We start from the raw sequence: 27,231 nt of genomic DNA, 5'->3' as shown, positions 1-27,231 counted from the left end.
GATCTGTAAGTTCAGCCATTTGGCAGCTAGCATACTTTAAAATTCATAAATTTTTGGAAATATTCGTTATCAGGAATATTTTACCGTAAACTGCAGTTGATCCAAATAGCATAGCAAATTAGACATGTTTTAAATTTACCTTTAATTGCTGCTTATGAGTGCTTAGCAAAAATTACGGATTCACAATTTTAAATTTTTCACTTTAAATTTTAACTTTGATGTAAAAGCTGGACAAAAACTCACAATATTACTCACTATTCAAAATTTAGAATTGATTTGTGTTTACACACTACAGTTTTTCCGTTGCTTATCTTTTTTTTTAAAGCGAAACTTTTCTATTACTAGAGTCGACCTGTCCGTTCTTCCTTCCCTAACGGTTACCTCTTTTTGTTAACTTAAACAATTTATAATTGTCCCATCAATTTCAAACTTTGCATGATAACAGTTAAGTATGATTTGAAAGCGTAGAAACTCTATCATCGTTACCAGAATGTCTTTTATTTTTTATAAAGGTTTTATCCTATACTCCTGATTTTTGAATTGCTGATTCCTAGGACAACAAAAGAAGCATCTCTATCATCAAGTTCTAAAAATTCAATATGTCCTTTACACTGTATCCTGTATTTAAAAGTTTTGCAACAAATTTACGTAAAATATTGTCAAAACTTGATTATTCAGTTCTGACACTACTACCGTTTCAGAGTTTCGTTTTTATGGATGTTGACATTCTTGTTCTTTTGTGTTTTAGGGCTAAATATTAACAACTAAATTAGCAGAGCAATGTTTGCCTTGGTAGCTAAATTTTGTGTGTTTTGAAAAATCAAAGTTGTATTTCAATTAAATTAAGCCGACCCTGTCCATGACCCATGATCCTTCCTTGCAAAGCAAAACTGTCTACATATAGTGTCTATTACATTTATTTTAAAATTTCTTCATTTTATTTAAAAATTGTCAGTCAATAGATTTTGTATAGGTAAATTTGGAATGAAACAAAATAAGAAATAGTTATTTTTATTTTTTTTTTAATTTGAAAATATTTTTTTATCTCTCCCTAACATATAGAACAAACCTTATACTAGAACATGAAAGATAAGAATACTTAGTCATATAGACTATATCACTTTTTTTTTATTTATTTATTCATTATTCTACATCAGAAACCGTTCTTCTTTCTTGGTGATCAAATGAAAAAGTGCTTAAAATGATATTTATTAGTTTATTTGTATCGGTAGCTTTGCTGAAAGTGGCTCATGGATTTGGGTAATATCTTTTTTTTATTCTTATTAAATTTTTTATTATCTTCAATATTTTATTCGCAGTAAATTAATTTTCTGGCTCATAATGATCAATTGAAAAGGCATAAATTGGATATTTTCTTGTTTAAAATCTAAATTAACCCACTCTAAATTATACACTTTTTTACTAATTGGTAAATGCAACATAAATTTATATTCCGTTACGCTTTCATATTATGAAGAAATTTGTCATAAACAGCTATAGAAATAAAAAATCAAAGGATACTTTAAAGTCGTAATTGTATAATAAACAATTATGTTAAAAAAACGGAAACTTCAAACTGTATGAAAAAAAACCTTGTTTTCCACATAGAAAGATTGTTGGTTTGTTTTGCTGCATTACTTATGGACATAATTGTCCGTGTTTAATTTTTGTTTCGTTTTCTAGACTGGCTATGCTTTTAGTAGGAGGTTTATATACTTCCTAAAAGAATTTGTACAATATTAGGCCTTAGAAAATTTATTAACAACATAGCTTGATTTTTAAGTCAACTGAATGTGTTCTAGTTTTTAAAATCATTTGTTAGTTTCGCTAGAATTGTTATATGGTTATAATTATCCTTTTCTTACAACAAATTGCTTTTCCTTTAACAGGGATGACAACATCTATAAAAGCTAAGCTCTGAAATGGTAGAATAAACTTAAACGTTTTCCTAGGAATCAGTATTCCAAAAATCAGATGAATAGGATAATTACATTACATGAAAAATTATTGATAACGATTGAGATGCTACGCTCTCTAAATTGTACCTAACTGTCATATGAATCATCCTGCAAAGTATGAAATCGATAAGACAATTCTAACATGTCTAAATTAACGAAAAGAGCTAACCGTTACGGACGGACCGACCCTAACATGGTGAGAAGCACGTGAACTTGGAAAATGAGGAAAACTGTGGGTAAAACATATTTCTGATGAAGGATATCACATTCCTGTACAACTTATCTCTCTTCTAAAAAATCTGGACCTCTCCACATCCAATGGATGTAAAATAGACGTGGATATTATGACAGGAGTAAAATTGTCGTCCTAATAGGTTTCAATATCCTCTCGCTTTTATTGGTCGGTCCGTTTAATCCAGTGGGAGGGAAGGGAATGGGGTAAATAAGGGGGTTGGGGGAGATCGTTATTTTAGCCCGCTACAGGAATCAATTTATTATAGAGCATAAAAATCTGGTTTAAGATCCCCATTCCACATCCATACTTCCAGATAAAACTTTTCGGGAATAGTCCCTTTCGTGACATCACACCTTAAGGGACGATTTGTCGTATTTTTAAAAAGGCTTTTTATAGGTTATTTTAGGTTAGGTTAGGTTATATTGGGTTAGGTGATTGCCCCACAGGGTTAGGTAATTCGCCCAACAGGGTTGAGCCCCCCGCAGGGGCTAGAAATAGGAGAAAACCTACTTTGAAAAATACGAAGAATCGCCCCTTAAGGTGCGATGTTACGAAAGGGACTATACCCAACTTTTCTTTACAACTATCCTTGGAACTAATATTGTCCTCAACATTTTTCTAGGGAAAAAAAAATGTACCAACCTTGAGAATTATATTTTTAAAAGTGCAGTTTTGTTTAGGTATAGCAGGGGTTAAAACTCCCTTCCAGGAAAAAATTTCTTAGGGGATGATATAATTTTGTTAGGAGTTGCATAAACATCCTAAAATTTTTATTTTTTTTGAACTAATTTGTGTGCATTTAATTGTAGGTAACTTTGCTTAAACGAAGATGAAGTTCAGTTTACATGTTTATAAAATTTGAATTTATTAACTTTTTATTATAATTTTAGTATATCAAGTATTCGAGCTTCCCAAGGTGAAGATGTACATAGACCTGCTCAAAGTGGGGATGAAGGTATCCTTAATATTTTATTTGCATATTTTAAACAAACAGTTTAGTGGGTAAATCTTGCACAAATACTTTTTGGTGGCAAAGCTATATCTAAACAGTTCCTTCTGTTATGTTGGTTCCCGATTTAAGTTTCAGAGGTCCCGATAATTCATTTCTCTTCACTTCCCCATTACTTTACTCCACTGAACTTCCCCTTCCCTTCAAACTTACGTTTTTGTCGTACCAGTACCATAAAATTCAAGCAAATTTACATAAAGAATTTGGAAAAATTAATTTAATAAAAATTACGAAAGGAAAATTATTATACTTTTATTTTAACCGGTTTTTTTTGTTAAATCATACTAGATTATTTTTTCAACGAAAAATATTTTATTGTAAATTATTTGCATCAAATTATAAAATTTGATTATTATTTTATAACAACACTAATTAAAAAATCATTTTGACTATTAAATATTTGGTAGGATATATGTAAGTAAGGGGTAGCTATACCAAATAAAGAATATTAAATACACTGGAAAATACTATTCTCATTCCATTGATCTTTTCTGAATCGTTTGTTTGTTAGGTTAGGTTAAATTGTGTACGGTGAAACACCACAGGATTAGGGCACTGCAAGTAGAAATAAACCACCAGCCACCCGAAAGGGTTAGTCATACGAAAAAAACATTAACTTTTTACATATTATGCTAAAGACATACTTTTATGTAACTAATGGCTTCTAAAAATTGGGGTTTGGGGTTTTACTACACCTAAGAAAATAGCTTAAACCACCGTAGGACAACCATATTTATAACCTTTGAGAAGCACAATCCTGTTAGTTCAGCAGTAACAAAGTTATTAGGCTTTAGACAGACTGAGAGCCACCGCAATACTTTTAATTATATATAATTAGAGTACATTTGTTTTATTGATAATGTCATTCTTGTTTTGTAGCTCAAGATATAGAGTTGATCTGCCAGTTACAGTTGAATCCTGGTGACCACTGGACATCCTGCGCTTGGACACATGAGTTCCAAGATGTTTGGGTATGTATAAGGAATCAGATAGAGAGGAGACAATGGTCTGTTTATTACACTAGTCCCCAAAGTTTTATAATAACGTTTTCTTATTCGTTGGCTTTCCAACATTGGGGACTTTTACTGAATTTTGATTGGTTGGTTTATTATTTTAAGTGTTCAAACGTTTCAACCACTAATTTTAATCTACAGAAGGGATAATTTTGTGTATCATCATTAGGGATGAACAGAATTTATCGGCCATCGTCTTATCCTTTAAGATCCCTGATATGGAATAAACATAATACATATAAATCCTAAATTAGTAAATTTTACTAAAAGATCACAGTGCAGGAATAATCTGGCCATATTATTGGTTAGAATTTTGGTACTAAAGGGCAGTTATTTTTTCAATATATTTATAATAAGTCATTTATAAATAGTGGGTTTTCTTTGAACAAAGCTAGTTTTCAGGAAAAACGTTTAAAATTTCATCACTCGTATTATTGGAATGAATCATATGTAACTAAATACCTATTAACAAAAATGTGCAAACAATTCTATTTTATGTTAGACGGATTATTGTGTCTGACGCCTTATCTAGAGTAATACATCTATTGTTTTTTTATATTTCTTTTGTAATGTCTTCTAACCAGGGTATGTCTATTTCAAAGATAACCTTGGTATTTGAGGTACTAGTGGCTTTAGCACTTGCCTCCTCAAAAGGGAAATGGGATAGATTATTTAAATTTATCGAATAATAGATAATTTGGTTTCCAATCTGAAGGGCAAATTTGAAATCAAGGGTTGGCAGCCACGCCTTCAGCTGGATTTTAAAAGTACCCTTCCAGGAATAAAGCTTGATTACACATAGCCTTTGAAAAGTACTACCTAATAGGTTCATCAGTATATCCAAACCTATATATTTAGGGATTGACAAACAGACAAGGATATGTGATGTGTTCAGTTGGGAGTATCAATGATAATGGAAAATATTGTAATGATGTTGGCAACCTTATCATTAGCCAGGTAAGAAGTTGGGAGTATCAATTTTAATGGAAAGTATTGTAATGATGTTGGCAACCTTATCATTAGCCAGGTAAGAAGTTGGGAGTATCAATGATAATGGAAAATATTGTAATGATGTTGGCAATCTTATCATTAGCCAGGTAAGAAGTTAAGAGTATCCATCATAATGGAAAATATTGTAATGATGTTGGAACCTTATCATTAGCCAGGTAAGAAGTTGGGAGTATCAATGATAATGGAAAATATTGTAATGATGTTGGCAACCTTATCATTAGCCAGGTAAGATGTGTTCAGTTGGGAGTATCAATGATAATGGAAAATATTGTAATGATGTTGGCAACCTTATCATTAGCCAGGTAAGATGTGTTCAGTTGGGAGTATCAATGATAATGGAAAATATTGTAATGATGTTGGCAACCTTATCATTAGCCAGGTAAGATGTGTTCAGTTGGGAGTATCAATGATAATGGAAAATATTGTAATGATGTTGGCAACCTTATCATTAGCCAGGTAAGATGTGTTCAGTTGGGAGTATCAATGATAATGGAAAATATTGTAATGATGTTGGCAACCTTATCATTAGCCAGGTAAGATGTGTTCAGTTGGGAGTATCAATGATAATGGAAAATATTGTAATGATGTTGGCAACCTTATCATTAGCCAGGTAAGATGTGTTCAGTTGGGAGTATCAATGATAATGGAAAATATTGTAATGATGTTGGCAACCTTATCATTAGCCAGGTAAGATGTGTTCAGTTGGGAGTATCAATGATAATGGAAAATATTGTAATGATGTTGGCAACCTAATCATAAGCCAGTCAATACCAGCTAATTGACAACTCATCAGTATCAAATGAAAAGTATAAAAAAATCGTGTGGAATTTATATATTGAATTTTTGTAAAAAAAAAAAAAAAAAAAATACGCATATACTAGGATTAAGGGTAGGGTGGAAGGCTGGGTAAAATAGCTTCAAACAACGCAGTGACATTTATAAAGCTTACGTGAAAAATACAAGCAATTCCCAGACACAAAGTTTTATTTTAATATTCGTGGAAAATTATCTGTAAGGCGATGCTATACATGGTTTTTCAGTACAGCTTAAGACCGGTTCTAATCGAGCGAATATTCATGGTTTTTAGCATACTGGAAAAATATCTTAACTAATAAAATCCCTTAAAATGTCTCTCGAAAATGAATGGAAATTTATAGAAATAAAAGTTAGCAATCTAAAAGTCTACAGGTACAGACAGACAGACAAACCAACAGACAGACAGATCTGTATGAAATGAAGAAAATGTGAAGTTTAATTACATGTCAGATTATGGAAAACTGTACATGAACATCATATTTAACTTTTCTCAACTTTATTCAACTAAATTCATTTTGTTTTAATCCCATTTTTAAACAAAAGTATAATGAGTTGTTAATTTGTTAAAGTTTGTCTGCCTGAACCAAGATACATAATACTCATGGAATGTTTGGGTTTCCTTATCTAGGGATGCTTTTTTTGTTAGTTTTTAATTCATTTTGAGAATAATCCTCAGAAAAAAATATGTATAAAGCTTTGATGTGTTGATGAATAACCTTCTTGCCCTTTTGTCATAATGTTTTATTCTATGTTCCATCTGTCATTTACTCAGCTGCTAATTGTACTAGTCGTACGGAGGTTATGATCAAGATAATGCGTGGGTCGGACCATATGTGGAGAGGTTGACTCATATCACTGCAGAAACTTATTGTGGACTCAGAATATCCAAACCTAACGCCAATGATACAGGTAAACAGATAGAGAAACAGACAGACAGACAGACAGACAGAAAGACAAAGACAGACAAAGACAGACAGACAGACAAACAGAAAAAGACAGACAGAAAGACAGATAGATAGATGTTGTGATTATGTGTAAGGTTTCGCGATTTTTATAAAATAAATTAAATCTAATTTCAGTACAATGAAATATTTTCTCTATTGAAATTTGTTAAATTCCCAAAAGGTTTCACTTGCAATTGTCTGATGGACAAACTTATTTTAACAAAGATATGTTATGTTACATATCAAGTGGAAACTTTATCTTATCGTTAAAACAGATTTCCAGATTTTTGTAATTTTTTTTGGCAAGAAAACTAGACAAAGACCAAAGTGTGTTAAAAAACACCCATGTGACGTCATAAAAATGAGGGAGATAAGAGGAGGAGTGGGAAATAAAACCTCCAAAAAAGAGATGGATACTCCCCCATTTTTATGACATCACATGGGTGATCTTTAACACAATTTGGGCTTTGTCGAAAAATACATTACTTTGCTCATAGTTTATTTGTTAAAAAATACTTTTGCTTCTAATTTCTAAGTAATGTTCTAAGAAATATCTGTAACTAAACTTCATATACAACATTGCAGTTTACATTTTTATTCTAGTATTGGCCCCCCCAAAAAAGATATTAATCAAATTTAGAAAGAATAAATAAAAAGTTGTTTTTAGAATACTATTATGTAACTATCAAGATACAAATAAATTATTAAAGCAATTATTTCTGCAAAATATTAAATAATTATAAACAAACGTATGATGAATAAATTTTTGATGGCAATATTCATCTTTTTGCAAATATTACTTTAAATTGCAAAGCTTCAGACATAACTTTTGTAAACTAATAAGATTCTCTTTTTTGATATAAATAGTTAAACATAATGTCTCAACTGAAACACCAATAAGTCCTATGAGAAGCTATATTGTAAAGGAGAAACATATTGGATCAGTGGTTAGCGATAACGTTAAAGAAGTGTGTAGACTTAAAATAAATTATTTGAATAGATTTTCTTTGTACACATGAATGATGTTATCCTTGTTTAGGAATTTGGAAATGTTTAGTGAATGATAACAGCGCCAGTTCAATTTTCCGAGAGGAAATAAACCTTTTTGTGGCTAATAAAAGCGAGGTAATGAATAAAGTAATAATATGGGTTGGTTTTAAGCTATTTTCCTGACCTCGTGGCATGAAGCGAACTAGCTAGTTGCTGTTTAAATAACAACGCAAAACTTTAATTTTAATTCTGTTTTTTTATTTAAGAAACGGTTTAAACGTTGAGTAAAAAATTTTTGTATCATCATTGGGGATGTACATCAATTTATCGGCCATTGTCTTATCCCTTTAGATCCCTGAATTAATTAGGTTGTTATAACGGAGCCAGTGAGGAGAAATGGTGGAGACAACAGTATCTGGACTGATATCACTACAGGACAAACTGAAATCAGGGTAGGTTTTTCATTTACACACTAATGTTAAGTGTAATTTTTTTTTCTCAGGGCTCGGCATCCGCGCATCAGCCGTCTGAAAGCCTCAGGGAAGTCGACCTTTTACAATTTCAGTTGGATATCTAAACCTGACCTAATATTGCAATACCTATTTCTATAAAAAAAATTTAAAGCATCCAAACGGGTTAAAATTCGAGGCTTCCACGCAGCTTGCTCGAGGCTGCAGAACCCTGGTTTTTTTTTATGGTCGGTTACATGACTAATACAAAATTATTTTTTTTATGAAAGTTGCAAAAAGTATTATTGTTTTAATTCTCCTATCGATTTTAAACATGATTCGTTAAACAGTATCCTACAACAAATTTAAATACTTTTTTTAGACTTAAAAATATATATTCTGCTTATTATTTTCTGACACTCAACTACAACAAATATGATTATTAGTAAACCATTTCATTTTTATGCTCTGGTTTTTTAATGTTACCGTCCTTGTTTTTCTGTAGGCTACCTGTGAATCCAGGTATGGAGTGCCACCTCCACAATTATCCTGGTACATTGATGAACCAAGAAATAAGGTAAATACACGCAAAACAGTAAGAAATATAGAAATGAATAATAGCGTGCATGCTTGCTGTTGGGGAGGTATAAAGTTCGAGTCTGGAACACACATCGTCATACTAGAGACGTTAAAAATAGTGCCTAATGCTGTTTTGTACTGCGTGTGACACAAATGATGAAAGAAAGGGGAAATGCCTTAGCGTAATGCATCCAATTTGAAAGCGCATGAAATCGAAATTCATCCCAACAAGATATGCTAAGAATAGAAAGCAAAACTACTCTAATATGAAGCTTAAAAAGTACGGACATTACACCACTAATTTGATACTGTGTCTTGATAATCCTATAGCAAAAGGTAATCACAAGTATTTTCTTACATTTTTCAAACTGGGTTTTCCTTTTCCCTATTCTAGCATTTTTTCATCTAGCTATTTAATTGGAAAAGTAAAAAATAGTAGTGAAAATGTTTTGAATGGATTTTTTAAATAAGCGCAAAGAGATAAAGAACACAATATCAAAGTACGTGGCTGAAAAAACGTTTTTGGAAAGATTTTCCTAAAAATTAATGTTTCAAATAAAATACAATTATGTATGTTTTAAAAATGCATAGAAAGCAAAAACTGTAAACAATTATTTTGCAGTTTTTATTTGCAAAATAAAAATTTTATCAAAATTATTTATCATTAAACATAAAATATCATTCATTCATGGTTTGGCACTCCTTCGCCATTGTCATTGGAAAATAGGTTGATTTGCAAAGAGAGGGGGGACAAGGGGCTGTTAATTACAATAGTCCCCAAAGTTTTATAATAACATTTTCTTATTTATTGGCTTAGCAACTTTAGGGACTTTAGTGAAGTTAGATTGGTTGCTCCATTAAGTTGGGTGATCAAACGTTTCAATTTCTTTAATCTACATATAGAGTAATTATGTGAAATAACTTTGGGAATGATATATTGATTTATTGGGCATTATCTTATACCTTTAGACCCTTGGTTGATTTTGCTGCTACTCTAAATGACTCTTTGGCGGTTTGAATAAAAAATTGGCATAGTATTATTTTAGATATCAGACAAGGATGCCAGAATCTCCACCACGACAACTACATCAAATAGTGCCCAAGGTAGAGAGTTTTACTTCTTTAGTTTATAGAACCTTCGTTGAAAATTTCATTTTTTCAAGTTTTAAAATTTTCCAGGATTTTTGTTAGATATAAAAAACATGTTATTTAAAAAAGTACATCAAATACATTCAATAACAAGTATAATTCCATAAAATTTTATTTTATTTTGAATTTAATGCAACCCTCTTTTTTTCATTAAACTTACAAATAGCTGATACCATTTGCTCTTCTTTTTAGTAGAGCAGCTAATCTATAATTTGACTTCATCCTCACATTTCAAGATGTTTTCTCATTTTCTGTTTAACAGTTTACTACTTTTTTTCTGATGCTTTACAAGTTATGGACAAAGTTGTCTTCTTTTTTCCCTTTTTAAAATCTTTGTATGTTTGTGCATAGTCGTGTACATTAATTGAATGTACTATAGATTTAATTATGTTGGAGTCGAGAAACCAAACGATATAATTATTAGATTCCAGTAATATAATAAGATTCACACAATTTTACCTAAAAACATTCATCTTGAGCTCCAAAGTTTAATCTAACTTAAAGATTGGCTTGACTGCTAAGATATCTTATTTATATGGCCATTTAATTGCAGTTTCTGAATATACAAGGTTCCATTTTAACCACATTTGAAATTGCTGGATTTAAAATTTTATTTTTATCTATTTACATTCATTTAGGTTCTAATATTGAGATAACAAAATCTTCGATTTCAATGGAAATCAACGAAAGAAGGTAATACCTGTCAATTTTGTAATGGAAATTTGTGTATATTAAAAACAAGTTGCTTACACTATAGCATAAAAAAAACGATAGACCTAAAATTGTAGATGGTCGCAGACAAACAGGAAAGCTCTTCAAGTTATTTACGAATGGAACAAAACCTTAATTGATGGAAAGTAATAATCTTATCCAAGTACTTTTTCGTCACTTAACACATGATTTAAACCAATTGTAATTTTCAAGGTAATCTAATTCCTTAACATATGAATTTTTAGGGTATTGTCGCAACAACAAATACATATTTTAAAATGTATATTTCCAAATATATTAGACATTTTAGGATTGCAATATTTGCATTATAGAAACTCATCCGGGATTTGCATATGCATTAGATTTACTAGGAAAATGACGTCCAAGCATAGCAAATAATATGATATTTAAAAAGCACATTTAACAATTTATTGTTTTAGACATTTTGTACTTTTTCATTTGATTCTTTTTCGATACATGATTATTGATTAAATATTCTTTCTTATTTATATATTTCTTGATGTTGTGTATGTTGACATGTTTGTGATAAGTCATGTCAAGACTATAAAGATGTTCTGATCTACTGCACACAACTATATCCCTGTAGGGCAAAATAACAAACAAAAAATAATGAAGGTTGAAAGGTTTCGTGATAATTTTTTAAAAATGGAAAAAGTAAAGTATTTCCTTAACTTATTTTGTAGCGAGCCTTCTTTAAAAGTTACCAGTTTCGGTAATTAATGAATTGGGTATAGATGTATAACCCAGATATCTAACCGGATCCAGTGTTAGTGACCTTTTTCGTCTGCTAGCAATTTGCTTTCAGCTTTTTTTGAAGCGACTTGACTGTGTTAACATTTGCTATTGGCTGACATTTTAAGGTCCATTTGAAAGTCGGGAAACTGATAGGATTCACGGGGTGGGGGCACACATTTATTTATCCCCTTTCCGATACATATATTTTTTAAATTTAATGTTTCAGTCAGCGGAACCTGCAGTCTTCCCTTTCACAACAGCAGAAACTATGCCAAGTTTTCATTGACTTCAGTAGCCTCGCTACTTTTGTATCTTGTTGTAATTGTTATTTATGTTAGTTTGAATGCATATGGAGTACGTGGTGAACATGGTTTCTTCTCGTTTTCTCTGGGATGCTACCCAAGACAGGACACTTATTTTCCCCAGGTAATTTTCAGGGAGGGAGTGGGCAGTGGACATAACCCAAAGTTTTAAAAAAACGTTATCTTATTCATAGGTTCAAAAAACTTAATTAAATGGTGTAAAACTTTTCTATAAAAAGTTTTAATCTACATAAGGAGTGGTTTTGTTAACCATCATTGAGGTGAGGTGTATAATAATTTACTATCTATTGTCTTATCCATTAAAGTCACTGGGTATTATTATAGCCTAGGTTTAAGAACTTTGAGTGTTTTAGATCGTTTTATTTAACAATGTTTAGCAGTGCTAAATCTTAACACTCTTCAAATTAACCATCGAGGGGTTAAGGACATTTCATTTGTTTACATACGTCAGTGTTAATGAACGTTTAGCAAAGTTAAATTTTAAACTCTGTAAACATCGCTTGCTCAGGGTTGCCATAGAAAAATCATATGTTTTTGCATAAATATTTCTAATGTCGTCGTTTCATATAGGAATAATACCGAGTTTAATTGATTTCTTTTTAAGGGGGATGTAACTGCTTTATTATGTAGGCCTTAACCAAACTTTGAAAGCCTTAAATTAGGATTTAGCCTAAGTAAATAAAAATTCAACATAAAAATGACTAAGTCCTACCGCAGTGGAAAATTTTTGGAAAAAAATAACGTGTACTCAAATAATACAATATTGTCTGATTCGGCGAGAAATGTTAAAAAAAATTCCGCCGGAGGCGACGTTTTCTGCAGCAACGGCGCGGCTGCCACAGTTTCTCTGAGATACATACATAGTACAGAGACAAACATTGTCCTAACAAAAGAGATTTTTTTCAATTACCATTTGGTACAGACGGACATATATACAGGATAGACATCCTGTTACTTGTGTATAAGGATTTCCTCTTTGTATTTTTCTTATATAAATTACCTACACTCTTTGTAAATTTAATTTATTAATAAGAGAAAACAAATTCAAGAACATATCTATATTACCTAAATGTCTATAAAAAAATTATTATATAGAATAAATATTAATCTTTGTATTAAAATATACTAATTTTTAAAAATAGGTAATAGTTATGTATTACACACCCCACCCGAAGGCGTGTTAGGTTAGAAAAAAAAACCCGCAGAAACGGTTTACACAGGATGTACTGGGACCTTATGGTGGTTTCAGAACATGCTTTCCCTAAATTGAGTTAGTACCTTCCCATAGTTGAAAATTTTAAAATTACTTTTGGTGATTAAATATTACTTTTATTTTAGACTACCTTAACCTAACCTGCTTTGTTGTCTTATTTTGTCCTTCATGTTTATCATGCAAATCTGGTAAGCCGAGCGTACTCGGCCCACGGGGTAACGAGTTCGGATTCAACGGGCCCTAGCCTTTAAGTATTCTACCAAACAAACAAGCAGGATTCAATCATACAGAATTATATATTTAAAACTGAATAATATTTACAAGTTATGTTTACTATATATATACAACAAAATATAACAATGGTTAGGTTTGAAGGGGGTGTGGGGCGCTAGGGCTTAGCGCCCGACGGTAGACAGGCTGTGGGGGCAGCGGTGGTAAAAGGGGAGGCAGTGCCTCCCGATTATATAAGCGCATGATGGACTCGTGATAGTTGCATGTTCAAGTCCCCTCCCCACATTTAGGCAGGCTAGTTTGACCGCCGGGTGCGGGGTTAACAGCGGTCATGAGATGGATAGTGATATAATAGGATTAGTGCTGGGGGTTTGTTATCATAAGTCACAGCGAAGCAACTCTGTAATCGGCCTGTCCGTATGGGTGTCGTATTACCACAACCTCCCCTTCAAGGGTTGCGTGGCTCCTGAGCCACCAGGCCTTGAACCTGGGGATACGACAGCCGGCTCATGCGCCGGACAGGCAGTTCTTGGGGCACAGCTCGATGGAGGACAGCTCGGGCTACACAGGCTCCCCGGGACACTCGTTGCTCGGTCTGACTGTGGTTGGTGATCAGCATTGTCAGCTCCTGGTTGGCTTCTAGGCGTGGGTTGGCCACGGCCAGGCCTCGCCGCTGGAAATTTTGCCTCGTCTGCAGGATCAGTTCTGTCGCGGCTGGTAGCTGGACACGGAGGCCTAGGCAGACTCTGGTGGTTCCTAAGGGTGGAATGGTGATGGCAAAGGGCGCATAGAATTCCATGGGGGCGCCTGCTTGATTCAGGTTGCTTGGCCGCCTAGCTCCGACCCGGATGGGGATGGCTGTCATCAGCAGGGGGCACATGGCTTCTTCTTCTTCTTCTGGGGCGGCTTCTTCCATCGCAGTGGCTGGCTCTTCTCCTACAGGCTCGCTGCTGGCTGGCAGGTTCTCCATGTCTGAGTCAGGGTTCCAGATGGCATCTCTGAGTGGCTCTGGAGCGGGCGGCGGCGGCGGCGGTTCGTTGGGCTGCTCCTGCAGGTTTTCCTCCACTGGGTCACGATCTTGGCCGCTAGGCTGTGGGGCGGCTGCGGCTGGCTGGTGCACTGGGAACTCTCCTGGGTTGCTAGCTGCGGGCGCCGCCGCTCCAACTGGCAGCTCGGTGGCATCCTCGTCGCCGTCCACGTCAACTTGGATGTCGTCTGGGATCTGGTGGGCAGTCACATCTCCAGTGTATTTGCGCAGTCGGCCTACATGCGCGGTAACTTCTGAGATTCTGGCTACTGGAGAGGCAGGTTTAATGACATAATGGACTTCTGTAGCTTTCCTCACTACTTTCCAGGGGCCAGTCCATCTCTTGGTAATCTTGGCTGCCTTTCCTGGCACCAGGCGAGGGGCCAGGTACCAGACCAAGTCTCCAACCTCATACTTGGCCGTGCCTTCGTAAGCTGCCGCGCTCCTCCTGATGGCTCCCTCCTCCTTCTGCTGGATGGCATCATAAACTGCATAGTAGCGCTGCAACAGAGCTTGGACGTTGGCTGGAACTGAAGCATATTCGGTCTCTGGCAGCCGTAGCACCATGTCCACCGGCAGTTTGGCCTCTCTCCCAAAGAAGGCCAGGAACGGGGTCACACCAGTAGATCTGCAGGCCTTGGTGTTGTAGGCAAAGGCGATGGCAGGCAGGTGGGGCTCCCAGTTGTTATCGTCTCTGTCTAGGAACAGGCGCATGCCTGTGTTGAGCGTCCTATGAAACCTCTCCACTCGGTTGGACTGCGGGTTGTAGGGTGGTGGATGTGTCAGGCCAATCTCGAGCCGGGAGGCCAGTTCCTGGAATACCTGGCCGGTAAATTCCATTCCATTATCGGAATGGATCTTCAGGGGGCATCCGAACGTGGCCAGGTGGCGGTGCAACAGGGCTTCAGCCACCGTGAGGGTGCGCTTGTTGGGGATGGCGTAGAGGCTGACAAACCGGCTAAATCCATCTTGGCAGGTGAGGATGTAGCGGTTCCCAGCTGGGGTCTCTGGCAGTGGCCCCACCAGGTCGATGAATAGGACTTGCTGTGGATACCCCTGGCGGGAGGGCACGTGGATCCCCTGCTTCAGCCTCTCCTTGGTAACTTTCTGGACACACTCAGGGCAGGTTTGTACCATCAGGCGGACGTCACGGGCCAGGTTGGGCCACCAGAAGTGCATGGCAACGCGGGCGATAGTTGCGTCCATCCCAAAGTGCCCAGCCATGGGGGTCCCATGGGCTAGAAAGAACGCGTCCTTCTGGAGGGCCGAGGGCAGCAGGTATCTTGTCCTCTCCCCTGTCAGAGTCTGGTCAGTGGTGGTGAGGCAGCCATGCTCGTCAAGCCCCAGGGCTGAGAAGCGGCTGGCGTACTGCTGCTCGTCTCGTTCCTTGCCACGCAGCTCAGCCTTGGTTGGGGCCTTGCCATCAGCCACCCATTGGCGGACACGGAGCAGGAGGGGGTCCTGTGTCTGGGCTTCCAATACTCTAGCTGAATCCAGTCGGGCGGCAGGCGGCCGGCTAGCTGCGGCCTCCCCTGGCTGGCCCAGGTTGTGGATATACTCAGCCTGCTCTGCTAATTCTTCGGCGCTAGCCGTTGGCATGTTGGCATCTTCCCGGCGGCTGAGGGCGTCGGCGTTGGTGTTCTGAGTGCCAGGCCTGTGGCAGACGGTAAAATCCAAGGCCGCTAGCTCCTCCTGCCAGCGGGCCACCATCCCTGTGGATGTGTTCAGTGATTTCATCTGTAGCAGGGCAGAGGAATCAGTGTTGATTTGGAAGCTGCGGTAGGACAAGATGCCGTGGAATTTTCGGATCCCATAGATAATGGCGGCCATCTCTCCCTTCCAGGACGGGTAGCGCGTTTCAGGGTCGGTTGTCTTGCGCCCCACGGCGGCAATCAGCCTCTCCTTGCCCTCCTGGCATTGACTCAGTATGGCAGAGATGGCGCGGCTGCTGAAATCTGTGGTGAGCTGGAACACTGCTGGTAAATCAAACCTGGGCGGCGCTCGGATGGGGGCCTGGCGGAACTTGTCCTTGAGTTGCAGCAGCTGGGCTTCCATCTCAGGCGTCCAGGTTAGGGCCTTGGCCGTCTTCTGCCGATTCATCTCGTAGGTGAGGTCTGCATACTCTGGGATGAACAGGCGGTAGTATCCAAAGAAGCCCAGCAACGCCAGCAAATCCTTGGGGGTGCTAGGGGCTGGCAAGTCCAAGATGCGGTCAATATAGTCCTCTTGCATGGCTATCCCCTCACGGCTGAGGGTGTGACCCAGATAATCCACCTTGGACCGGAACAACTTGGTCTTGGCTGGCTTGAGGCGGATCCCTCCCCTGCGGTGGGCTTCCAAGACCTCTCGGAGCCTGGCCAGGTGGGCCCAGGTATCCTGATGGAAGGTCAGGACGTCGTCAAGGTATGACTGGAGGTTGGCTGTGCCTAGTGGGTTTAGGACCCCTGCAATAAACCTGGAATAGACAGACGGTGCCGTAGCCAGGCCAAAGGGCATCCTTTTCCATTGATACAAGCCCCTGGGGGTGGTGAAGGCGGTGCAGGGCCGGCTATCCTCAGACACACGGATGGTGTAGTAGGCGGCCACCGCGTCTAGAGCACTGTAGACACGGTGCCCGCCAGCTCGTTCCACCAATTGCTGGATCCTAGGCAGGGGGTAGCTGTCCAGCTCCAGACACTTGTTGAGGGCCCTGTAGTCGACGGCCCAGCGGGTGCTCCCGTCCTTCTTCTTGATGGGCACCAGGGGGCTGCTCCAGGCGGAGTCCGACGGCTCTATAACTCCTTCCTGCAGCCAGGTGTCCAGTTGTTTCTCCAGTTCAGCCTCTTGCCGCGGGTTCAGATCCCTAAATCTCTGGCGGATCGGCTGGGTCCCTGGTTTGAGGCGCAGCTGCAATTCAACCACATCTGTGCAGCCGGGGGTAGAATTGGAGAAGACGTCCCTGTACTCTGACAACGTAGTCCAGACCTCCTTCTTGAGCAAGGGGTCCTTGCGTAGGAACTCATTGTCTTCCATCTCCAGGGCCTCCCACAACTCTTGCATGTCTATAGGCTCAGCAGGTTCTTGGAACGAGTGGAGACGCGGGGGAGGCGTATCAGAGACCTCCAAAATGTCAGGTTTGACCAGCTCCCCTGCCACTGGGAGGCCAGCATCCAGCAAGAGGGGCACCTCCCCCTCATTGACCACCAGTACTCTGAACACAGTGGCAGAGCCAGGCCTGTGGGCATACAGGCCCTCTGGAATAACAAGGTCCTCCCCAAACCTCTGTTCTGGGGCAGCTAGTTGAATGGCATCCTTGGTGCGATGGCCCACTAGCTCAACAGGGACCGCCATAACCCCGCGGCCAGGCAGGACCACCCGCTTGGCTGTGCGGAGCTGGGGTGGTTGACCGTCAGTTGGAGTGACAGCGCTTAGCCTATACGTGGCTGGTGAGGGGTCAGCCTTGGCTCTGGGATCCACCGGCCGCGACTTGACGGGCTCGGCTTCTGGAGAGGCTGACGTGTCGGAGCCAGGCTTGGCTCCGGGGGCGTCCGGCCACGATTTGACGGGCTCGGCGCTGGGAGAGGCCAAAGTGCTGGGTCCAGCTTTGGCTCCGTGGGCGTCCGGCCGCGACTTGACGGGCACGGTGCCGGGAGAGGCTGGGGCCTGAGAGTTGAATGTGGCTCCGGGTACATCAGACCGCGACTTGACGGGTCTGGACTCGGGCTTGGCTGGTGGACTGGCTGGAGGTCCCAGGTAGAGGGGGCCAGGTGGACACGGCTGGCCGTTGATAAAAATGTCGGAGGAGAAGATTGGTTCTGGAGGGCTGGCAATCTCAGGAAACGTTGTTGGCAGGCTCTCCCTTGGCACCTTGGGCACTGGGGGCAACCCCATGGCTAGCAGGTTAGCTCCCTTGTGTGCGTTGAGCTCAGCGTCCACCCAGTGTGTGCCTTTCTCAACCACACGCGGCTGCTCAGGCAGGGGGCCTGGCAGAGGCCCCTCATAGCTTAGCTCTCTCTCGGCTGTCTCCCGGTCAATGGGGACACCACGGAGTGGGATAAACTCCCCACGCGCCCACAAGCAAGGTGGTTGCATGTCGAAACAGAGCCTAGTTCCGAACTCCTTGAGAAAATACCCTCCTAGGTTCAGAGGGTGTGAGAGATTTCGGACCACAGTCACGTGGTATAGGTGGAGTATAAGAGTGTGTGAAACTGCCATATATAACTCTTTTAATTTTCCAATTACCTGGAGGGGCTGGCCTTCCTCATTAGCAGTCAGGATCTGGGTGTTGTCCGGAATCAACATGCGTTGCACGCCCATCGCGTGCATGAGGTGCTCAGAAATTACAGCAGACCCTGGTACACGGTTGCCAGAGTCAATCATGGCATCAACCTGTACATGCTGGGCAGGGTCAGGAGTAGGAAACCTCACCCTGATATGGCAGGGGAAGTGGAGGTCCTGCCCTTGAGACAAGGGGGCCTCTCGTTCGGCTGGGGTTGGCAGAAACTTTGGTGGTGGCCGCACCGCAGCTATAGTGGTATCGCTTACCATGGTGGCTTAGACTGTAGCTTCGAATCACTAGAGCTTATTAATTATCACTTGGTCAACAATTTTATATTTATTTTTATCACTTGGTTGACATTTTATACACAATGGTGTGTTGTTATCACTAGGAGCTCTAGGTGCGATTCTGGAAGCACTGGCAGCAGGGAATGTCCGTCCTGCAAGGTTCAGAGGGGTGACGGCGGTAGGGAATGACCCGTCCTACAGCGCCGCTGGTTCGAATCCCGACAAATGGCGGCAGGGAATGGCCCGTCCTGCAGCGCCTCGGGTTCGAATCCTGGGAGGCAGCGGCAGGGAATGTCCCGTCCTGCCGTGCCTGTGGCTCAAAATCTGCTATCCGTCGCAGTGGTAGGGCTTACTTGTGTGCTGAAGCTTCGCAGCCACACATTGCCTTCTTAGGGAGACCAGCACACAGCTGTCTGTCTCGTAGGTTTGGCCTGGGTGTCCTGGGGCTTGTCCCAGCTACACTTGCCAATTTAGACTCAGTTTTGTAGCCGTCTGAGCTAAATTATCCGATTGCCGTGGCTGCGCACCTAGCGCTACTCCTACACGACACGGAAAAAGCGTCTTAACTGGCGCTTTTAGCAGGCTAAATCTGCTTGCCGTAGGCCAGAGGCCCACATATTGCGTTCAAAATGATGGAAATTCGACCTAAAAAGGCCGTCTCACGGGTCAGTTGGCGGCTGATTGTCCCCTTACTTGCCAAAGGGTCCAATCAGAGGTAGAATAGGCTAGTTTCTGTAAGGCTCGATTGAAACACGCTGACACCAAGTTCTGGTAAGCCGAGCGTACTCGGCCCACGGGGTAACGAGTTCGGATTCAACGGGCCCTAGCCTTTAAGTATTCTACCAAACAAACAAGCAGGATTCAATCATACAGAATTATATATTTAAAACTGAATAATATTTACAAGTTATGTTTACTATATATATACAACAAAATATAACAATGGTTAGGTTTGAAGGGGGTGTGGGGCGCTAGGGCTTAGCGCCCGACGGTAGACAGGCTGTGGGGGCAGCGGTGGTAAAAGGGGAGGCAGTGCCTCCCGATTATATAAGCGCATGATGGACTCGTGATAGTTGCATGTTCAAGTCCCCTCCCCACATTTAGGCAGGCTAGTTTGACCGCCGGGTGCGGGGTTAACAGCGGTCATGAGATGGATAGTGATATAATAGGATTAGTGCTGGGGGTTTGTTATCATAAGTCACAGCGAAGCAACTCTGTAATCGGCCTGTCCGTATGGGTGTCGTATTACCACACAAATTCGCTGACATTGCAGTTGAAATGACAGATATTGGAGCTTTCTAAAAAGGTCTCTAACATTTTTCTAGCTCTATTACTTTTTTAGATATCTTATTTCAAAGTATTGCTGTAAAATCATCTTTTACACAGCAAAGAGTTGAAATATAAAATTAGTTATTTTAGAGTAAATTACATGTATCTTCATATAAATCACTCTAATTTTGCTCCAAATTGACCAAATTGGACAGTTAAGGTACCTAAAACTATCTACATTCAATGGACAATCCAAATACACACTTTTTGAGACTTTATAAGTCAACAGGAGAAGGCTAAAATGAAATATCAAAGAAACAAATGTAATTTAATTTTAATTAAAAATCACTATTAAGGCATTTTTAATAATGTAAAAGGAGTATTAAGGTACAAGAAACTCATAATTGATTATGATTTATTATTTTTAAAAATCTCAGCACTAGTTTAGAGTACCTAATAGTGTTTATCAACAAAAAAAAAGTGGCCAAAGAATAAATTGTTTCTTTTATTATATGCGAGATCATCTATAAAAGTCTTTTAATTACTATGTTTTTTTTAGTTAAGATGGCAAAAACTAATTTTGTTTCATAAGGTTATAAAAAATCAAAAAAGCCAATCAACTATTTTTATAAAATATTACTAGAATTAGTAGATTACATTTGTAACCTGCTTGGAAATGATTAAAATTCTAACCAATTTTTGGTTTATTTTCAATATTTATGTCTATTTTTCATAAGATATGTTTCTATTGGTTCAAAATATCTGATGATTGTGTTTTATTGGCTTTCTAATTACAAAGTGACAACTTTATACACCATAACTTACCTTGAAATCCTTTCTAAAGTCAATTAAATTTCAATTTATTTTTAAAAATAGGAAATATTTTTTCCTTTAGCATTTTTAAAAATCATTTCAGCATGCTCCTATTGGCTTATATAGTCTTAAAAACTATGTATTTGGATTGTCCATTGAAAGTAGATAGTTTTAGGCACCTTAACTGTCCAATTTGGTCAATTTGGAGCAATATTAGAAAGATTTACATGAAGATACTTGTAATTTTCTCTAAAATAACTAATTTCATATTTCAACTTTTTAGTAGCGAAGCTACTCTATAATTCGAAATGTCCGTCCGTCTGTCCGTCCGTCTGTCCGTCCGTCTGTCCGTCCGTCTGTCCGTGTAAGACAGAATAGGGGAAACGTGATTTTCTCGGCTCCTATTAAAGATAGACAGCTGAAATTTTTTGACAACATTCCCATTATTAAGGAGCACAATTAATTATAAAACATCAAGGGCGGTCGGACCCCTTTTTAGCAGGTTTTAGGCTATTTTTGTATGTTTCACATTTTTCTCCATATCTTCAGTGTTTATGGTCCAATTTTCAAAATTTTTTCAGTTATTGATATCAAAATTAAATTTCCTGTCGTTTACAGAAAACAACCATGACGGCCACATTGCCATTTTGCAGGTTTTAGGCTATTTATGTATTTTTCACATTTCCACCATATCTTCAGTGTTTATGGTCCAATTTTCAAAATTTTTTCAGTTATAAATATGAGAATTAAATTTCCCGTCGTTTAAAGAAAACATCCATGACGGCCAGACTGCCTTTTTGCAGGTTTTAGGCTATTTTTGTATTTATCACATTATTCTCCATATCTTCAGTGTTTATGGTCCGATTTTCAAAATTTTTTCAGTTATAGATATCAAAATTAAATTTCCCGTCGTTTAAAGAAAACAACCATGGCGGTCAGACTGCCTTTTATCAGGTTTTTGGCTATTTCTATATGTTTTAAATATTTCCCCATATATTTGGTGTTTTTGGTCCAATTTTCAAACTTTTTTGGGATAAATACACTTTAAATCTACTTTTACGTATTTCCATCCACGATTTTCTGTGCTTCGCTACTTATGGATGTTGTCATCCTTGTTGCTGTATAAAAGATGATTTTACAGCAATACTTTGAAATAAGATATCTAAAAAAGTAATAGAGCTAGAAAAATGTTAGAGACCTTTTTAGAAAGCTCCAATATCTGACATTTCAACTGTGATGTCAGGGAATTTGCATGATAAACATGAAAGACAAAATAAGACAATAAAGCAGGTTAGGTTAGGTAGTCTAAAAATAAAAGTAATATTTGATCACCAAAAGTAATTTTAAAATTTTCTACTATGGGAAGGTACTAACTCAATTTAGGGAAAGCATGTTCTGAAACCACCATAAGGTCCCAGTACATCCTGTGTAAACTGTTTCTGCGGGTTTTTTTTTTCTAACCTAACACGCCTTCGGGTGGGGTGTGATTAAGAATCGAATTCCTTCTTTTTATAGAGAAGAAGACATTTATTATTATCTTCAAAATCAAAATTCAGTGTATTTTAATGGTCACGTGACCCAAATCAAGCAGAGCGTTTAATGATGTAAAACGATCGTACCCATGGTTAAATTTTAGCAGTGTTAAGTGACGTCATACAGTGTTAAATTCAGATGGTTAATTTAGTTTGTGAACGTCCTTAACCCTTGGGCGTACAAAATGCGTAAAATTTGAGCAGTGTTTAAAAACTATTTGGGTTCTTAAACCTAGACTTATATTGTTAGGGAGCCTTGTAATATCTAAAGATATTGTTTTTGTTGGAGGACTTAAACAATATTTTACAGAAAAGTGTAACTTAGCCTCAAGCATCTGGGAACAGAATGAAACACAGAAGTATGAGAAATCGATCGGTCCGTGAGTTAACGAGATTTTAATGCACAAAAAATCTTGTTGTATACTATAATCTAACTTTTTTTAGGTCGGATTTTCTCAAAATCCTGCAGAAGTTATGGTATTTGGGAAGAATGGAGCATCTAGTATCTTTCAAGTGACAACCATCCTCATTATTTTATTCAATATTGTAACTGCCATTAAATTGTTTTAATTGAAATTGGGAACTTTTTAGTAGTAAAGCTACTGTATAATTCATTTTGTCTGTCCGTCAGTAAGTCCGTAATGCTATGGGAGAAATGTAATTTTCCTCAGCTGCTATTTAAGATAGAAATATTCAATTTTAAGTGAAAATTTCTATGTCTTATGCGCATCTAATATATACACTGTTTTGTCCGTCTGCTTTAGGTCATGCTTTAAACATTATTCTTTAAAGTTTCGTGATTTTCTTGGAGTTTTTGCATATTCATTTTCTTTTTTTTCATTGTTATGAAAACCGAACGTTTGCTCTATAACTTACTTTGTTTGTTTATCCATTCCGTGATTTGTTGTGCTTCGCTACTTATGGATGTTGTTTTCCTTTTTAATTTTGTGATTAAATATTTAAAGACATTAAACTGGTAAGGTATTTAGAAACTTTTGTACAATATGATCTTTAAATCATTTTGGCATTTCCTTTTTATCAAATCAGATCTTTTGATTAATATTTATGTTTAATTTGATTTGTAATTTTCCAATGCTTTTTATATTATCTATTAATATAATATAATGTAAAAATATAGTGTGCTATTTTTATCTAAGACTTTGAAATAGTACAGCAGACTTTTTGTTTTAAAGCTCTTTAGAAAGTTAAATGTTCTTAATGAAGTTTTAAAACTAAAACTCTTTGTTGGTTACTGAAAATAGGAATATACGGAATATAGTTAAAGGTACTTTTCGAGGGCCGTAACCCTGCGGGACCTTTACCTGTGATGCCCATAATCTTGAGGAGCTACCCAGTACCTAATATAACCTAACCTGACCAAAAATATGACCCCCTTTCTTTCAATTTATTTCAAAATAAGTTTAGGGGGGACTGTGCTGACAAAGCACTTTAAGGTAAATTCATGGTAATATTAGAGAATAAATCTAAAAAAAGGAGTTTTTTGTCCAGCATAATAATCTTATCTAAAACTATCTCTTTCAATGTCTTTACTGTCATAAAAATGTACAGACAACGATCTGTCATAAAAATGTACAGACAACGATAACTTTATCTCTTTGTCTTCTGTTATTAGTTCTTTTTGTGCATTATGATACTTCTACTGTAATTAAATTTTAAACTTTGTAAAAGAAAAATAAAAGAAAAAACATCACAAAGTAAAGGTCAACGAACGTGTTCTTATTTAATTATAAAAATGTGCAAATTATTTCTGCAGTTTTTTTTATTACAATCTAAATCATTACTTGTCTAAATTAGTAAGAGAATGTGTGTTTGTGTGTGTGTGTGTTCTATGAATGTCCAAACTATTTAACCTAGAAGGTGTAGTTTTGTGTATAAACATTGGAGATAAAGATCAATTTATCAGTCATTGTCTTATCCCTGTGTTGAATGAATGTGTAGACTGATGTTAGTCATCGGTCACCTTGATGGACTTACTATCAACCTTGGTATTAAACAACTGCGAGACTAACAAGGACGTTCATATTTCATATGAATTAAAAATCATATTCGCTTAAGAACAGTTTTAATTTTAGAGTAAAAGTGTAGATCTAACCAGTTGATTTCGGTTATACAAAAACAGATAGACCTAGAGACTAAATTTTATGATGATATCACGACCTAAACAAAACATTTGACTATATTTCTCCTGGAATTCTCAATCAACCAGAGGTTAGTTAAAGAGAAGCTTAGCTTCTAGGAAGTTTATGGCGAAATTGAAACAAAACTTGTTTCTAAAATGATAATATACATATGTTCTTGGTGAACAATTACTAAGGAATAAGGGAACAGAGACAAAATAATTTTTTATTAAAGATTTGTGTACTTTATTTCGGGAATAATTTTAGATTATCATATCATCATTTTCAGTTATTTCATTTAAAAATATAGGCCATGCACAATAGTTCTCCAATCTGCTTCGGATTTTGCATCGCTGAGATTATGATTTATGTTACACATTAACTTAAAATACTTAATTTTCAATGCATTGTCAAATCTCTAAATCCCTGTTAATTTGGAATTAGTAACACATTTGTTTTATTGTATATTATAAACTAAAGAAATAGACCTAATATGTCATCAAACTTAAAAAGGGATTCCAATTGTTTTTTTTTACATTTAATGTATACAGGCGACGAAATGTTTATCTTAAGAAATGCGACTATTTATAACGGACTCATTATGCGAACGAAATAATAAAATCATTCCCCTTCCTACCAAAATCTGTACACGATTTCAACCAATGACAAGTATGGATTGTACCTCCCCTGTTTTCCTATTGGCTGATTTGGAGCATGTCTCTAGATTAACTCTATTACATAACTGTAGAAATTATTTTAGTCTAGTCTTCATTTAAATTGTAAACATAAGAGTAGTAGAAATGATCTTGTGATATTAATAAGTGAGAATTTAGTACTATAAATAATTATTGATTTAGGATTGGCTTAAAGTGTTTTAAACTGATTTAATTTGATATTATGTGATTTCTAACCTAATAACATTAGTAGGATATCAATATGGGTTAAAGTAAGAATTTATTACAAAATTTAATGTATTTTTGCGCGATAAAATAAAAAGATATCAAAAGTAAATGGATGACTCGGCTATTATAGTTATTTCTCGCATCGTATTATAAACGGCTTTCCGCGGATATAGAATGTACAATTATAGCTAACTCGGGGCTAAAAAAACTAGTTTTAATCTTATGATTCTACATTTTTATATTCGTAGAAAGCTGGATATAATACGATGCTAGACATAGTGTTTTTGTATGGATGAGAACCGGTTCCTATCCACTGGATTCGAATGAATACGAGAATATATATCAGTTTCTTTATTAATATTTCTCTCTGGCAAAATTAAAATTTTATTACAAAAAAAATTTAATATATCTTTAATTTCATATCATTAGTTGGGAAGGGCGGAATATTGGCCTGCAAAAGATCAGAGGTGGATTCTTTAAAAAAAAATTGCCCCACTAATCGGTTACTGGGGCAAAATTGTTCTCGAGAAAAATCCTCCAAAATCACATCAAAAATCTCCAAAAAATAAAGAAAAGCATAGGAGGGTTATTAACATAAGATTAATGTGATTTTGGAGGATTTTTCTTGAAAACAATTTTGCCCCACTAACCAATTAGTGGGGCAAATTTTTTTTTAAGAATCCACCTCAGGCCCCCCCCCAAAAAAAAATTTAAGACGTTCTCCAATTCGTTGGTCTAAAAACTTTGGAGACTTTTATGAAGTATTAATCCGTTGTACAAACTAGTAAACTTTTCAACCAATAATTTTCATAAATTTATCGTCCATTATCCAATCCCTGCTTTTGTCTTTAAAGTAATTCATTACATTGCATTTACAGTGAAAATGTGATAATTTTCTGAGAATAATTTTCTGAGTGAGTTACACCTTTCCAGAATTTGTTATTAGTGAAGAAAATGGCAGAAATTATTGCTAAGATTAAATAAAACTTTTAAGGAAACATAATATATGATGCTACTTTTACATACTGTTCTCTTTCTATTTGGTAAGTATTTATTTGTGTATGGTGTTTCTTTCAAAGTCGAGCACAAAACGCCCTCCCTTAATTTGAAGTGAACTGAAAATAAGGATGGGGATACTCGTTTTTCGTGTTTCAGGTTATATTAGTTACAAGCTGGGGCCGTAGGGGTTAGGCATAACGAAAAATTATCCACCTCCCCTTTATTTACAATTTTAAGAAAAGTACAAGTGGTTTGACTTTTTCAGTGGGGGGGGGGGATTGCTTCTGTGCCAGATAAGAACTTCGAAGGAAGGCATCATAAGCAGTGGCGTGCAGAAACGTTGTTGTTTCCACACCCTGGCAAAATTAAGGGGGGTAAATAAGCCCCCCCCCCCGCAGGTGTCTACTCCTTTAAGAGGATATACACCCTCCTAAAACACAAACCTAACATAGCCAAAGGGGATGTCAATTCAGAAAGGTCAATGTGTTTCAGGGGGGTGTATCATTACTCACTACCCCCTACACACCCCTCGATTTGACTTAATAGGGGTGCAAAAATCGTTAGGGGAGTGTTAAAAACTTTGAGTGCGCCACCTGGCATAACCCTGTGCCCCCAACTG

General features: G+C 37.6%; 1 protein-coding gene across 1 annotated transcript; it reads left to right on the top strand.

The window, feature by feature from the left end:
* The first annotated feature begins 1,060 nt into the window (after positions 1 to 1,060).
* LOC145322783 (uncharacterized) lies at positions 1,061 to 23,724 on the top strand. The gene is made up of 12 exons (XM_080165041.1): positions 1,061 to 1,260; positions 3,084 to 3,148; positions 4,082 to 4,173; positions 5,074 to 5,172; positions 6,831 to 6,951; positions 8,026 to 8,111; positions 8,345 to 8,428; positions 8,931 to 9,002; positions 10,051 to 10,108; positions 10,792 to 10,846; positions 11,959 to 12,046; positions 23,018 to 23,724. The coding sequence occupies exons 1-12, from the start codon at positions 1,202 to 1,204 to the stop codon at positions 23,141 to 23,143; spliced, it is 1,005 nt and encodes a 334-aa protein (XP_080021167.1). The 5' UTR covers positions 1,061 to 1,201; the 3' UTR covers positions 23,144 to 23,724.
* The last annotated feature ends 3,507 nt before the right edge of the window (positions 23,725 to 27,231 follow it).

The sequence above is a fragment of the Acartia tonsa genome, chromosome 1 (assembly GCF_053477335.1).
Source record: "Acartia tonsa isolate MP-2025a chromosome 1, ASM5347733v1, whole genome shotgun sequence".
Lineage (NCBI taxonomy): Eukaryota > Metazoa > Arthropoda > Copepoda > Calanoida > Acartiidae > Acartia > Acartia tonsa.
Note: the sequence above shows the minus strand (reverse complement) of the source record. Positions and strands in the feature narration are given on the sequence as shown.

What these genes read in the sequence shown, in the direction of transcription:
- LOC145322783 (XM_080165041.1), top strand. Translation starts at nt 1,202, where the DNA reads ATGATATTTATTAGTTTATTTGTATCGGTAGCTTTGCTGAAAGTGGCT. An exon ending in TTGTGGCTAATAAAAGCGAG is followed by an intron (nt 8,112 to 8,344) that starts GTAATGAATAAA and finishes TGAATTAATTAG; the next exon opens with GTTGTTATAACGGAGCCAGT. An exon ending in AGGACACTTATTTTCCCCAG is followed by an intron (nt 12,047 to 23,017) that starts GTAATTTTCAGG and finishes AACTTTTTTTAG; the next exon opens with GTCGGATTTTCTCAAAATCC.